The 15,955-nt window shown below is 23.1% G+C and overlaps 1 protein-coding gene and 1 long non-coding RNA gene across 2 annotated transcripts in view; both read right to left on the bottom strand.

Annotated features, from left to right (window-relative positions):
• Positions 1 to 1,509: 1,509 nt before the first annotated feature.
• Positions 1,510 to 7,676, bottom strand: LOC117174776. The gene is made up of 2 exons (XR_004467359.1): positions 7,565 to 7,676; positions 1,510 to 2,252 (listed from the first exon to the last, which is right to left on the bottom strand). It is a non-coding gene; the product is annotated as an uncharacterized LOC117174776 (long non-coding RNA).
• A 4,400-nt stretch (positions 7,677 to 12,076) lies between these two features.
• Positions 12,077 to 15,955, bottom strand: part of LOC117174778 (transformation/transcription domain-associated protein-like) — a 28,425-nt gene continuing 24,546 nt past the window's right edge. Inside the window, exon 5 of the mRNA XM_033364132.1 lies at positions 12,077 to 13,005. Coding sequence (XP_033220023.1) covers positions 12,668 to 13,005 — 338 coding nt within the window. The 3' untranslated portion in view covers positions 12,077 to 12,667. The remainder of the gene's footprint in view (positions 13,006 to 15,955) is intronic.

Here is a 15,955-nt window from a genome sequence, read left to right on the forward strand (position 1 = left end):
TTTCTCTTCAAGTTTCAATTATTATATGTATTAGACAAAAAAAATGGAAAAAACTAAAAAAACATTTTTTTACTACTCCCGAAACCGTTCTTATATCGGAAGTTGGTTGAACTCTAAAATAAAGTAATGGAGTTGAAATAAAATAAGAAATTTTTTGCGATAATGAGCTTAAGAGACAAAAAAAATATATCTTGAAAAACTCTGAAAAATCAGGGTACATTTCGACACCTAAAGAAACAATATGTAGGGGAACCATATCAGAAAAAAATCTGTTTTGGACCACCCTATTAAAGGTATTAATAATCACGATTGTACAGTTCAATTAAATAATAATAATACGAAAAACATAATTAAAACTGAATAAAATATATTTTCCACAAATTATAGAAAATAATAAAAAAAGGGTATCTAGGGTTTCTACAATCAAAGAATGCTGTACTTTTCCAGATTTTCCAAGACGAAAAATTCATTTTTCCAGGTGGAACTGAAAATAGTTTCATATGAGAAACTTCGCATACGTCTGCAAAATCTGATTGTGGTAAAAAAAACTGTTCTTTGGTAATTTTCGATTTTATCACGGTAAAAAATTCACGATACTACAATAAAAAACATTTTTAAGTTTCTCATTTTTTCAAACTTAACAACAATTTTAAGACATTTTTTAATTAAATAATTTTTTGCTCTTCATATAATCAAAGTAAGTTATTTTCCGTGTGTAATTAGCCTTTTTTTATTAAAATTGGTTGAATTTCGACTGAATTTTAAAGCCAAAAGAATGAATTTTTTGCCAATTAAACCAAATACTGGGATTTACTACTATAAAAAACTGAATTACATATTCAACACGAAAATTTGAATTTTCAACAAAATAGTTCAATTTTAAAACCAAAGAGTTGAATTACAAAAAGAAATTAAATTTTCCAACAAGAAATTTTATTTCTAACCAAATATTTAAATTGCCTACCTAAAAAGATGAATTCTTAACCAAATTTCAATTTTCAACCATACATGAATTTTCAACTAAAATTATAAATCTGCAACCAAGACGAATTTTCTACAAAACAGTTAAATTTTTAACATTAACCCTCAACGGTACACTCCAACCGAGCATACGTAAACGGTACACTGGTGCGAATTGGTTTGTTTGCAATGTTAATATTAAATATTTAATATAAATAGGGATAATCCGCTGCAGCTGTCTTTGAGTAAATGCCAACAAAATAAAAAACTTCGGGTGCGAATTCACACCAGTGTGCCGTATGAGGGTTAAAATAAGAATTATCTAACTAAAGAGAAACGAATTTTCAGCAAATAAACATTTTTCAGTCAACAAAGAAAAAAATCATCTAATTTGTTGAATTTCACGACAACAGGCGAATTTTTTATAATACAGTTGCATTTTCAACCCGAAAATATACATTTCCAACGAAAAACTTAATTTTCAACAAAATACAGTTGCAGTTTTAACCAAATAAGAGGAAATTTCATTCAAAAAGATTATTTTTCTACCAATTTTTTCAACTTTTACTGAAGTAGTTGAAATGTTAACATAAAAAAAAATTACTTTTTCAGACAAATTTTAATAATTATATTTTCAGTTAACAAAAAATTGTAACGAAAACAAGTAGTCAACAAAGCAGTGGTAAGTTTTCAACAAAAATGATGAATTTAAAAAAAAATGATTTGCTACCCACCAAAATAATTAAATTTTCTGCTAAATAGGTTTATTCTCAACGAATAATGTTATAGCAGATATTTCAAAGAAAAAAGATGATTTTCAAATAAAATTGTTGAGACGGGAACAATTGAGAATTTTTATATTTTCGATTGTAGCTTTATAAATTGTGAACCGTGCTAAAATGGACAATATATTGTTAAAATGTGTTTTTCTATTTTTAAAATTGGTATTTTTGTCCTGGTTAAAAAGAAGTTTGATTTAAGTATGTTTAAATCTAGTATTATACAAGTTACTTCTAAAACTGAGAAAAATGTATTTAATTTTATATGACAATTTAAACAAATTTTAAGAGTACTCTCAAAAATTCCCTGACTTCATAAAATTCCCGGATATTTCCAAGCACTTTCCGGTACATAAAATTGTCCTGAAAATTCTAGGTTTTCCAGGTGAGTAGAAACCCTGGTTTCATAGAACATTTTCCCTGCAAATAAAAGGACAAAATATAATAAAGAAACACTCACCAATCGAAGAAATTTCTTGAAGACTTTCCAAATCAATTTGATATCAATGACATCTAAAAAATAATTTTAAAAAACAGATATTACATTCCCAGGCCTCGGGCTCACTTCAGAAATAAAAAATACTGTAAATAGTGTCAACATTTTTTAAGAAAGTGTCAAAATAGACATACAGTTGTTTGTTTGAAAATTCACATTTTCAGGTAGAAAATTAAACTGCTTTTTAAATATTTTTTCTGGTTGAAAATTAAATTTTTTATTTAAAAATAATCTGTTTTAGATAAGGATGCACGTATTTTATAAAAAATTTGTCTTAGTTGCTTTCATCAAGTTGCACACCATAAAATATTTCAAAATCATTTGGAATTAAAATATCCTAAAAGATTTTAAATCGTTTGAAATCTTTTTCAATCCATTAACATCTTTTCTTAAAAGTTGATTGTTTTATGTTAGAAGATTCACAATTTCAGTGGTAACTTTGTTTTTTTCTTTTATTTGTTGAAGATGATTTTTTTCTAACTAAAAATTCACCAATTTTGTTGAACATTCAATGTATTTATTGTAAAATAACTGTTTTGTTAAAATGCATATTTTCGTGGTAAAAGTTCAAATGTTTCTATAAAAAATGGTCTATTTGACATAAAAATTTCACAATATGGTATAAAATTTAACTATTTGATATAAAATCTATTGTTAAGAATATCTTTTAGATGATCTACGATGCGTTTTAAGTTTACAAGAATGTTAATTTTTTTAACTATTTCGATTAAAAAATTAAGAGTTTGGCCTTTTTCCTACGAAAAAACTCAAATTTTTTAAAAGAATTAACTAAAAATATCGTTTCGATGATTTTTTTCTATGATGCTTTGCAAATTTACAAGAATATTAATTATTTAAACAATTTCCATTGAAAAATTATAAGTAATTTTTTTTTCTACGAATAGGCTCCATTTTTAAACATAATTAATTAAAAATAACAATTACTCTTTTCTTGGTTATTTGTTAAATTTACAAGAACTATTAATTATTTATACAAATTTCGTAAAAACAATTCAGAATTTGTCTATTTTTCAACGAATAGGGTCAGTTTTTTACAAATTCGACTAAGAACGGCTTTCCGATTAATTATAATAATCAAATTTTCGAGAATTATTATTTAAACTACTTTTATGAGCAAATTAAGAGTTTGGCCGATTTTTCGAAGAATAGGCTAAATTTGTTTACGGAATCAACAAAGAATGTATTTCCAATCACTTTTTCCTACTATGCTTTGCAAATTTACAATAATGATTTATTATTTAAATAATGTTCATTAACAAATTCAGAAATTGACTGTATACTGGTAAAATTGTTCATTTTCATTAATTTCAGTTTTTTTCTTCTCAATTTCTCCCTGTAATTTAATAATCTCTTTAATTTTTAACTGGAAATGTGATTATTCCAATTTTTGTTGAAAATTTATATTTTTTTACTAGAAAATTCAACTACACATTTGGTTAAAAATTCATGTATTTTTTCTAAAAATCGTCTTTTTAGTAGAAAATTAATCGGATCGGTTTAAAATTTAGCTACATATTTGGTAGAAAATATATGATTTTGTTAACTATAAGTATTGTCTGATAGAAAATAATTTGATTGAAAATTAATCTGTTTTAAATGAAGATTCCAAACGTTTATAGAAAATTTGTCTTTTTTTATTGTGTTCAACTGTTTTTAATTATAAAATTAAATCTTATTTGGTTTCAATACAAACTATTACAATTTTTGATGAAAATGCAACTGTATTTTAAATAATTTAACTCTTTTGCAGATAATTCAGTTGTTTGGCTTGAAAATTCAATGCTTTCGTAGAAAATTCAACTGTTTTGTGTAAAATTTATATAACTTTTTTAGCATTAATCTTTTTTGTTGAAAATGTAACTATCTGGATGAAAATACAGCTGTTTTGCTAAAAGCCCATCTTTTTTACATGATTTTTAATCATTTTGGAAAGCCCCTAATCAGAAATTCAGACAATTTATAGCCAATTAGCAAAGAAGTTCAAAAATATTTATTAAGAAAAAGTAAAGAAATAGTGAAATTAGCTTTTGAAAAATAGTTCGTTCTTTAAATTGTTAATTTGCGAACTTCAAAACTAAGCAATGTGGTATTTTAAGTATTAAAAAAAAGAAGAAGAAATTAACGAATTTAATTCAGAATAATTTGAAAATTTAAACGTTTAAAATTCAAAATTAAACAATTTCAGACCTAAAGTAAAAATTCAAAGCTTTCAAAATTAGACTATCTACAATAAAAAATATTTAAAACTGCACATTTCTAAAAAAGAAATCATAAAATTTGAAATAGTTTAATTTATACGCCTTCAAACAGAAAATAAATTCAAATCAGAATTTTCAAATTCAGTTTACTCCAAACTGAAACATTGAAAGTTTAATAACTTAACATGAAGGGCTATCAACATTTGCCACATTAATTTATAAAAATTTAAATTATTAAATTTCTAGCGCCTTTAATATTGAATATTATTTACACACACGCATACACACACACACACACACACGCGCACACACACACACACACACACACATATATATATATATATATATATATATTATATCCTTAATGCTGCAGCAGCATTCAACGATTTAAATTTAAAATCAAACAACTTTGAATGTTTTGATCACAAATCATTCAAAACTTTCAATTCAAACGCTTCTCTTTAATTCTTAAATATTTAAAACTTTACAAATTAGAATTGCACAATTATAAAGACTCAATTTCAAATAAATGTGAAGAATCATAAAGGCTTTATTGTCAAAATCCTAAAAATTTCATTTTTGAATTTATAAGAATTAAAATTACAAAAATTTTAACAAACTAATGATTTCAATATTTAAAACAAAGTTGTTAAATCTAGAAAAATTTGCATCTAACATAATTTTAAACATTATTTGTTAAAAATTCTCGAACTAAGGGCTTAATTTCTAAAACAAAAATTTCCAGAAAACTAAATTTAAAATAAAAAAAATCCGGTATATATTTATGTGTAGAAAAAAGGGCAAACTCTTAATTTTTAAATTAAAATTGTTTAAATAATTAATAGTTGTAAATTTATAAAGCAATTCATAAATGAATGGTCAATTACAAAATGTTTAATATTTAACCAAAAAATGGAACAGATCGCATTACGAAATAGTTATGAATTTTCTTTAGCTGTTTCGTTACAAATTCGTAATATTTTCGTAACTTTGTATAATTTTGTTGTAACTTGTTTTTGGATAAAAATGAATTTTTTTAAATATTTAACTACTCAATCCTTGGTTAAGAATTCATCATTCACGATTGGAAGTTAAGCTATTTAGCTGAACAATTTTTTCGTTTTTTTGTTGTTGCAAATTAGTTTTTTTCAGCTAAATATTTAACAAATTATTTTTTAGTTAAAATTGATCACTTGCAGTTGAAAATTCAAGTTTTACTTTTTAACAAATAGTACTAAATTGTGAAATTTCTACCAAAATAATAGAATTTTCAATCCCTTCGAATTTTTTAAAATATATTAAAATATTTTAAAATCCTCCGAAGCTTTTTAAATCTCTTGAAAACTTCTTGCAATTTTTCAACTGTCCTAAAATTGCTCAAATCCTTGAAAATCTCTTACCATTTCATAAATAACGGGGAAATGTCTTAGAATCTTTAAAATACTCTAAAATACTTTGAATCCTTTGGAATCTATTGGAAATTTTTCAAATTCTTTATGATTATTTAAATTACTGTAAATTTTTTTTATTCTTTCGAATCCCTTCTAATAATTTAACTGAATTGAAAACTTATTGAAATCTTTTAAAATATAATCTAGATTCTTTTGAAATTTTCTTAGAATTTTTATAAATAATTCCCTAAAATCTGGAAAATGTTTGGAAAATACTTAAAATTATTGACATTGTGTAAATATAAAAATCCCTCTTAGAAAATTTCCGAATAATAAAATTATCGAAGAGTTTACCACAATATAGCATTGTAAAATTCCCAAATTTTGCAAATTTCTGACGATTGCAAAATTATACAATATCCGAACAAAAAAATTTCCAAATTTACGTAATTAAACATTTTTTTTCTCAATTAAATCCTATTTATTTATTAAAAATGCAATAATTAAATATTGTTATCAAAAGCATTTTTAAATGTTTAAATTTGTTTTGAAATTGTTTGAAAATTAAAATAGCAATAATTGGAAAAAAACAATTTTTGGGTGAAAAATCTTGTTGAAAAAAATGCGTAGTATTTTTCAAAAAAGTTACAAAGAAATTTCTCAAAAATCGAATTATGGATTTAAAAAGAAATTTCGAGGTAAATCAGTACTTAATTGAATTCTGCAACGTTTGTTTGAAAATTTCGTTTGTTTCAGAGAAAATGTAGGGAAATATTTTTTCGTTTGAGGTACACGTATTTAAATTTATTTTTTATACAATATGTATAGAATTATTATTTTAAATAAAATTTAAAAAGTTTTAAACAAATTTCTTTGATAACAGTGTGATTATATTTTTAATAAATAAATCGGATTGATTTTTTTAAACAATAATATTATAAAATGTTCGAGGGTTTTATTATTCGGGAATTTTTAAATTTAAAATTGTTGAAATTCAACAATTAATTTAAAATAATTTTTTCTCCTCGGACAGAAAATTTTATTTTGGTTGAAAATTCAAATTTTTAGTTAAAAATAAATCTGCTTTGATTGAGGATTTAAATATTTTTTGAACATTTAAATTTTTGCTTTAAATTCACATAAAATTTAATATGATAAATATTTTCAAATTATTGAGTTTTAAACGAGGATTTGAATCATCCAATTCGGAATGTTTTCAATGTGAAATGATGCCTGTTTGGTACATAGCTATCAAAAAAAAAAGGAGGACAAGAAGCAGAAAACGTAAACAGTGTTTACAAAAACTCTTGAGAGGACAAAGGCATAGGACAATAATAAACGTACGAATGATATTCTTCTTTATTTGAAGATCCTTGAGAATATTTTTTGCATTAAATTAAAAGATTTTCATACTGTAATCGTTTAAACTGGATTTTTTATTTTATTCGTTTTAAATTCATAGTTTTCAACGACCAAACTTTTTGTAATTTGTCCAACTTTTTAAAAGGTTTATTATATTAGATTTTATTTGAATTTGAAGAAAAAATTGAAATTTTCTACAAAATAGTTCAATCCTAAACCAAAACTGATTAATTTTTAACAAAACCGTTGAATTTTCAAGCAAAAAAAAGAATTTTCTGCAAAATAATTGAATATTTTCAATAAAAAAATTTCATTTTGAATGAATAATGGAAACTATATGTGAAAAAAAAACCTTACCTTAAAAAAACTGGACATCCTGAACATTTTTTGCAGATGTACCTCCTCTGCGTCTCCTTGTTTTGCACTGACCTGTGCCCTGTGCGACCCGGCAGTCCGGCACTTGTACTTAAACTGACTTTTTTTTCTTTGTTTTCGATTGTCGGAACCGGCAGCACTCCGCATGCGTCGCACTGGCTTTTGATCGCGCGGTTTTTTTTAAATTTTACATTTGTTTTTTATCGCCAGTTCCATTTTTACAACCAATGAGGTCCAGACTTAATTATAATTAATTGTATATATAATTAAATAACTGAAATAGTTTAAAAATTATGTGGAACACAGATTTACTTTGGTTTTCGTGATCTTCTTGTGATTCTCATTTAGAGGTTATGTTCTCTGCACTGCTACCAATAAAATAATTCAATTTTTTTCATTACGACCAACATTTAAAAATTAACTGTGAACAACTAAGAAACCTTAATTTTAAATAAAAAAAGAGTTACATTCATAGATAATAAATATAAGTTTTAACAAAATATTTGAACTTTTAAGCAAAAGAAACTAGTTGAATTTTAAAGTAAAAAATATTTTGTATTTCAGGAAGAACAAACATTTTCATTCAATTGCTTTTTGTACCAAAAAGCCCAATTTTCAACAAACTACACCAAGAAATAAAAAAAATCAACCAAAATGTTTGCCAAGCGAAGAAAATGCTTTTCTGTAAAACCGTTAAAATTGGAAGAAAGGCAATTTTCAACTAATATGATGAATCTTTAACCAAAAATCTAAATTTTGAACAATGTAGTTCGAATTTTAACCAAATAATTGAATTCTCAGTTAAAATTATAAAAACTTAAAGAAACAAAATAGGTAAAAACCTAAGAATAAATTGAACTGAATTTTTAAATATTCAAGAAAAAAGATAAATTGTTAACAATTATTAATTATTAATTTTTCGCGAATTTATTATCAATAATGTTTGTTGTTTTAGTGTTTAAGAATTTAATTAATATTACAAGATATTATTAAATATTTATGTAAAATAATGTGGATATTATATTAAATTCAATTTAAGCCACTTTAAATTCCTAACTTTTTTACTAAAGATTTGGATTTTCAAAAAGTTTGATGAATTTTCAACCAAAAAGATGAATTTTCTACAAAAAAGAGGTTTTTTAAAAAAAAATTATTTCTCAATCAAAAAGTGGAATTTAAAAAAAAGATCAATTTTCAAACAAATAGATGAATTTGTTAATAAAAAATATCAGTTTTTAACCAAAAATGTAATAGATAAATTTTCAGTTAAAGACAATGTTTTCCATACAAAAACAAAACAAATTTATTTTTATAACAGGTTAATTTTCTACCAGGAAAGACGGTATTAAAAAAAAATTGATGAACTTTTAACAAAAAAGTTGAATTTTAAACTAAAAAGATAAAGTTCCTACCAAAAATGGAATAGAAAATTCATTTTTATAATTTTTAACAAAAAAAGTTTATTTTTAACTAAAAAAGACTAATTTTCGACCAAAAAGATGGAGTTTAAACTAAAAAAAGATAAAGTTTTAACAAAAAAATGGAATAGGTGATTCATTTTCAACCAAAGCGACGAATTCTCAACCAAAATGATGAATCTTCAACTCGAAAAGTTAAACTTAAAACCAAAAAGATTATTAATTTTCAACCTAGAAGACTAATTTCCACCAAAAGTCAAAATTTTTAACTTCAAATATAATTTTTCAACCAAATATTGAATAGTTATATTTTCAGTAAAAAATTGATTTTCAAAAAAAAAAAAAAAAATTTTCAAAAAAAAAGTTAAAGTAGCAACTGGAATAGTTAAATTTTCAATCAAAAAATTAATTTTCAGTCAAAGAAAACACGAATTTTCGAAAAAATTGCTCATTTTTCAAACAAGCAAATGATTTTTCAATAAAAATAGTGAATCTTTAACAAGAATAAATTAATTTGTAACAATAGAGTAACTTTCAATTAAAGAAGATACCAATTTGTAATAAAATGTAATGGAATTCAACCAAGAGGAAGGATTTTTCAACAAAATACATGCATTTTCAACTAAAACTGATCAATTTTAAATTAAAAACAAAATAGCTGAATTTTCAGTTAAAAAAATTAATCTCAAACAAAAAAAAGAATTTTTAACGAAATAATTCAAATCAGTGATATAAAGCTACTTTTAAAAAAAGATGAATTAATGACATACTAAAATGATTAATATTTATATAAAATGCTTCAATTTTTAAGCAAAAAAATGACGTCTAATAAGACGATTAATTTGCCAACAGGACGATTAATTTTCTACCAAAAAAGACGACTTTTAAAAAAAATATATGAATTTTTAACAAAAAAAAAGTTGTATTTTCAACTAAATAAAGACTAATTATCAACTAACAAGATGAATTTTAAACTAGAAGACATCAAGTTCCAACTAAAAATGGAATAGAAGATTCATTTTTATCAAAGAAGGTAAATTTTATAGAAAATACATGAATTTTAAATTAAAAAGATTTCTTTTTGAAAAAGAAAAAAATAGCTAAATTTTTAGTTACAAAATTTATTTCCCACTAAAGCGACGAGTTTTCAACTAAAATGATGAATCTTCAACCAAGTATTAAAGTTATATTTTCAGTAAAAAAATTAATTAAAAAAAAATTTCAACAAAATAGTTAAAATTGCAAATGGAATAGTTAAATTTCTAAAAAGAAAATTAATTTTCAGTCAAAGAAAAAACGAATTCTTAATAACATAGCTCATTTTTCAAACAAGAAGATGAATTTTCAATTAAAATGGTGAATCTTTGGCAAAAAATTAATTTGTAACAATAGCATTTTCAATAAAATACGTTAATTTCCAACTAAACCCGATCAATTTTCAATCAAAAACAGAACAGTTGAATTTTCAATTTAAAAAATTGTTCTCAAAAGAAAAAGCAACAAAAAACGAATTTTCAACAAAATAGCTGATTTTTCAACGAAGAAGATGAATTTTCAATTAAAATGTTGAATCTTTAACAACAAATTAATTTGTAACAATAGAATTTTGAATAAAATACATTAATTTGCAACTCGAACCAATCAATTTTCAATCAGAAACAGAACAGTTGAATTTTCAGTTAAAAAAATTGATCTCTAACTAAAAAAAAAATATTCAAGAAAATAGCTCTTTTTTCAACGAAGAAGATGAATTTTCAATTAAAATAGTGGACCTTTAATAGCAAATTAATTTTTAACAATAGAATTTTTAATAAAATACATTAATTTGCAACTCGAACCAATCAATTTTCAATCAGAAACAGAACAGTTGAATTTTCAGTTAAAAAAATTTATCTCCAACTAAAAAAAAAATATTCAAGAAAATAGCTCTTTTTTCAACGAAGAAGATGAATTTTCAATTAAAATAGTGGACCTTTAATAGCAAATTAATTTTTAACAATAGAATTTTTAATAAAATACATTAATTTGCAACTCGAACCAATCAATTTTCAATCAGAAACAGAACAGTTTAATTTTCAGTTAACCCTCAAAGTGCATACATGACAAAAATCACGGTAAAGTGCATCGTGGGTATTCAGTACCCCAGCGTATTTAATCATGTATTGTTTAACCCCTATTGAATATTTTGTTACAATAAAATTATCCAATATAGTTTAAAATATCTATTATAGGGTGGAGTTGATTTTATATCCATTTATTTATTTTGATTTTGTTAAAAAAATTATGTAAAAAAAGGTGAAAAATGTGTTTTTTACTTGCAAATTCGTAACTTACCCAATTTTAATTATTTTAACCTGGAAATGTATGACTATACTTTTGAAATAGTGCACTTTCACAAAAAAAATATTGCAACATGGGTGCCTTTAAAAAGATATTTATTTGCATGGTTGGAAAGTCAACTTTATGATAAAATGATGAATCAGATTTTTTGCTTTTAAATCGATCCACTATTATAAAAATTGAGGAACTTGGACATGTAATACTATAAAAATACAAGAAATTGAAAAAAAGAGACATATATAACTGTATTTTAACAATCATATTTTATTCAACAGATCCACAGTCTGCTCTCGCATGACGCGCTGGCGTAAGTTATAAGTCATCTACAAAGAAAAAAGTATGAAATAATCCAAAAAAATTCATTATTTCACTTCATATGATATACTTACGTTAGAAAGTAAACAAAACTGAATAAAATTTCAACAACGAAATTGGCTCCAAAACTACTTTTTCACTAAGTGCACACTGGGTGTTATATACCCCACGATTTTTTACCTCCTCTTTCAGCAGCTGCTACTAGTAGACCAACTGAAGCTAGATGGCGACACTGACTACTTTTACAAATGAAGAATCATTCTTATTCAATTTATTATTGCAATTTGAAAAAAAAAAATAAAGTACGCTCTCTAGGAAATTCTGATTGAAAAAAAAATTCCCTAAAATTCCCAGGTTTTCCAGGTAGAGTAGACACCCCGTTTTTTCTTCACTAAAGGAAAAAAAGAAATATACAACTAAATTTAAATTGTATGTACAATTTTACATTAGCTTTATTCTTACAATTAAATTTTAAAACAATCTGTACAAAATTACTACAATCCAGTAAAATGACAATCGCCACAGAATATAATTTCACTGTTTTTTACTCTACATCGAGTTGTACAAAGTAAACATGAAAATCTATAAAAATTATAGGTAAATAAAAATAAGTTTCCTTAAACTTATTCATCGTAAAATCCAATAACCGGTGACTATAGATAAATAAATATTCGCTAATAATACTCTTGTCGCGTGAAGAAATAAAAACATCACGTCTTACCTTTTATCTTCCCTGAGACACATTCTTCCTGAGTATCTTAAGATTATTTTTTTGTACATTGTATACAGCGCATGAGTCAAGCATAAAACTGCATTTCCTATTTACAACAATTGACCTAATAAACGCTTTTTATTGATAATTAATCAATTAATAATTAATTCTAAAGCACCGAGCAATTCCCATCTCATTAAAAAAGTATCGTCTTTGGCGCTTATAAAGTCTTGGAATTTCTATTACAGAATCGCTTGAGTAAATCATATCAATTTGATAAATTACCGTTTAGTTTAGGTTTTACAGCCAGGGATGCCAGGTCGGATCCATTTGGCAAAGATTGTCAGGATTGGTCGAAGTGGCAAAAAGATTTTTCACTCTGCTATCGTTCCCATCGAAATAAGCTAAAGAGTTCAGCCTCTTAGAAACCGAAGCGACCGCGCTAGTCACGTTCGTGATCACTTTTTGCCTTTTCTCGACTTCCGGTTTAACCGCGTTTTCAATTCGGAACTTTTTGCTCCGGTCGTCGACGATCTCGTCCCGAAGAATTGCCCGCAGAGTAGCTTCGATTTGATAGGAGGGTTGAACTAAACAACGGGCTGTTGCAATCGCACTTGCGGTCAAAGGGCCTAAAACACCTTTTTTTCAAGCAAATGTTACAAGTTGAATAAAGGGAAAATTAAAATTAAAGCAATTTAAATGAGATTAGAATCAAATTATAAATCCTATTTAACGCCCAATAATAAAATTAATGAAAAATAAATAATATAAATCAATGATAATATAATAATAAAAAAAAACTTTTTTAATTTTTAACAAAACAGTTCAATTTTTAAAAAGGATACATTTTGAACCAAAAATATGAATTTTAAAATAAAATTATAAAATATTCAATTGGAACAGTTACATTTTTAATTAGAATGATAAATTTTTAACTGAAAAGGTTGAATTTTAAACAAAAAAGACGAATTTTAAATAAAATAATAGAATAATAAATTGGAACAGTTATATTTTCAATAAAAATAATAAATTTTTATCTGGAATGGTTGAATTTTGAACAAAAAAGATACACTTTAAACTAAGAAGATTATTTTCTATAAAAAAACACGAAATTTTAACTTAAGATTTAAAAGTGGAAAAAGGAAAATTAAAATTAAGGCAATTTAAATGAGATTAGAATCAAATTTAAAATCCTATTTAACGTCCAATAATAAAATGAAAGAAAATAAATAAATAAATGATAATATAATAATAATAAAAAGAACATTTTTTAATTTTTAAAAGAATAGTTGAATTTTTAACTAAAAAAATACATTTTCTACCAAAAATTAAATATTTAAATTTTCAGTTAAAAACTTAATGTACATCCAAAAACATGAAATTTTTAAATAAAATGATAAAATACTAAATTGGAACAGTTAAATTTTTAATCAAAATCATTAATTTTCAATTTGAATGGTTGAATTTTAAACAAAAAAGGTGAATTTTCAACTAAGAAGATTAATTTTCATTAAAAAACACAAAATTTCAATGTAAAATTTAAAAAAAGAGAAAATTAAAATTAAAGAAATTTAAATGAGAATAAAATCAAATTTAAAATTCTATTTAACTTTCAATAATCCAAATAATGAAAAATAAAAAATAAATAATATAAATAAATGATAATATAATAATAAATAAAAAATTTTTTAATATTTATCAAAATAGATGAATTTTCAACTAAAAAGATACACCTTCAACCAAAAAGATGAATTTTTAAATAAAATAATAAAATATTCAATTGGAAAAGTTACATTTTAAATCTAAATGATAAATTTTTAACAGAAATGGTTAAATTTTAAACAAAAAAGATGCATTTTTTTAACAAAGAAAAATATTTTCTAATAAGAAAACACGGGATTTCAATTAAAAATTAAAAAAAGGGAAAATGAAAGAAATTTAAATGAGAATAAAATCAAATTTAAAATGTTTGTTTAACGTTCAACAATCCAATTAATGAAAAATAAATAATAAATAATTTAAATGAATAATAATAAAATAATGACAAAAAACTTTTTGAATTTTTAAAAAAATAATTGAATTTACAATTAAAAGAAAACCAAAAAAAATGTATATTTAAACAGAATGATAAAATATCAATTGGGTCCGTTAAATTTTTAATTAAAATGATAAATTTTTAACTGGAATAGTTGTATTTTAAATAAAAATATAAATAATATAAATAAAAAATAATATAATAATTTTACAGAAAAACTTTTTTAATTTTTAACAGAATAGTTGTATTTTCAACTAAAAAGGATACATTTTCAACCAAAAGTATGAATTTTCAACTAACTAGATTAATTTCCATAAAAAATGTCAATTTAAAATTTAAGAAAAGGGAAAATTAAAATTGAAGAAATTTAATTGAGAATAAAATCAAATATCCTATTTAAGGTTCAATAATCCAATTAATGAAAAATAACTAATGAATAATATAAATAAATAATATTATGATGATAAAAAAAACTTTTATGATATTTAACAAAATAGTTCAATTTTCAACTAGAAAAAGACAATTTCAACCAAAAGTTAAATATTTAAATTTTCAGTTAAAAAGTTAATGTACAATGGTTGAATTTTAAACAAAAAAAAAAGAATTTTCAACTAAGAAGATTATTTTCTATAAAAAGACACGCAATTTAAACTTGAAATTTAAAAGTTAATAAAAGGGAAAATTAAAATTAAGGCAATTTAAATGAGATTAAAATCAAATCTTAAATCCTATTTAGCGCCGAATAATAAAATTAATGAAAAATAAATAATAAATAATATAAATAAATGATAATATAATAATAAACAGAAACTTTTTTAATTTACAAAATAGTTCAATTTTCAATTAAAAGAAAACCAAAAAGATGAATTTTTGAATAAAATGATAAAATATGCAATTTCAACAGTTAAAGTTTTAATTAGAATGATATATTTTTAACTGGAATGGTTGAATTTTAAACAAAAAAGATAAATTTTCAACTAAGAAGATTAATTTCCATAAAAACACGGATTTTAAATGTAAAATTAAAAACAGGGAAAATTAAAATTAAAGAGATTTAAATGAGAATAAAATCAAATTTAAAATTCTGTTTAACGTTCAATAATCCAATTCATGAAAAATAAATAATGAATAATATAAATAAAAAATAATATAAAGACAAAATTTTTTTTTTGATATTTAACTAAATAGTTGAATTTTCAACTAAAAAGATATATTTTTAACCAAAAATTTAATATTAAATTTTCAGTTAAAAAGTTAATGTACAACCAAAAAAATGAATTTTTAAATAAAATTATAAAATATTCAATTGGAGCAGTTAAATTTTCAACTGAAAGGATTCATTTTTAACTGGAGTAGGTGCATTTTGAACAAAAAGATGAATTTTCAACTTAATAAATAATATAAATGAATGATAATATAATAATAATAAAAAGAAACTTTTTTAATTTAAAAAAATAGTTGAATTTTCAATTAAAAGAAAACCAAAAGGATGAATTTTTAAATAAAATCATAAAATATTCAATTGCAACAGTTACATTTTTAATTAAATGATA

Source organism: Belonocnema kinseyi, chromosome 6, assembly GCF_010883055.1.
Source record: "Belonocnema kinseyi isolate 2016_QV_RU_SX_M_011 chromosome 6, B_treatae_v1, whole genome shotgun sequence".
Taxonomy (NCBI): Eukaryota; Metazoa; Arthropoda; class Insecta; order Hymenoptera; family Cynipidae; genus Belonocnema; species Belonocnema kinseyi.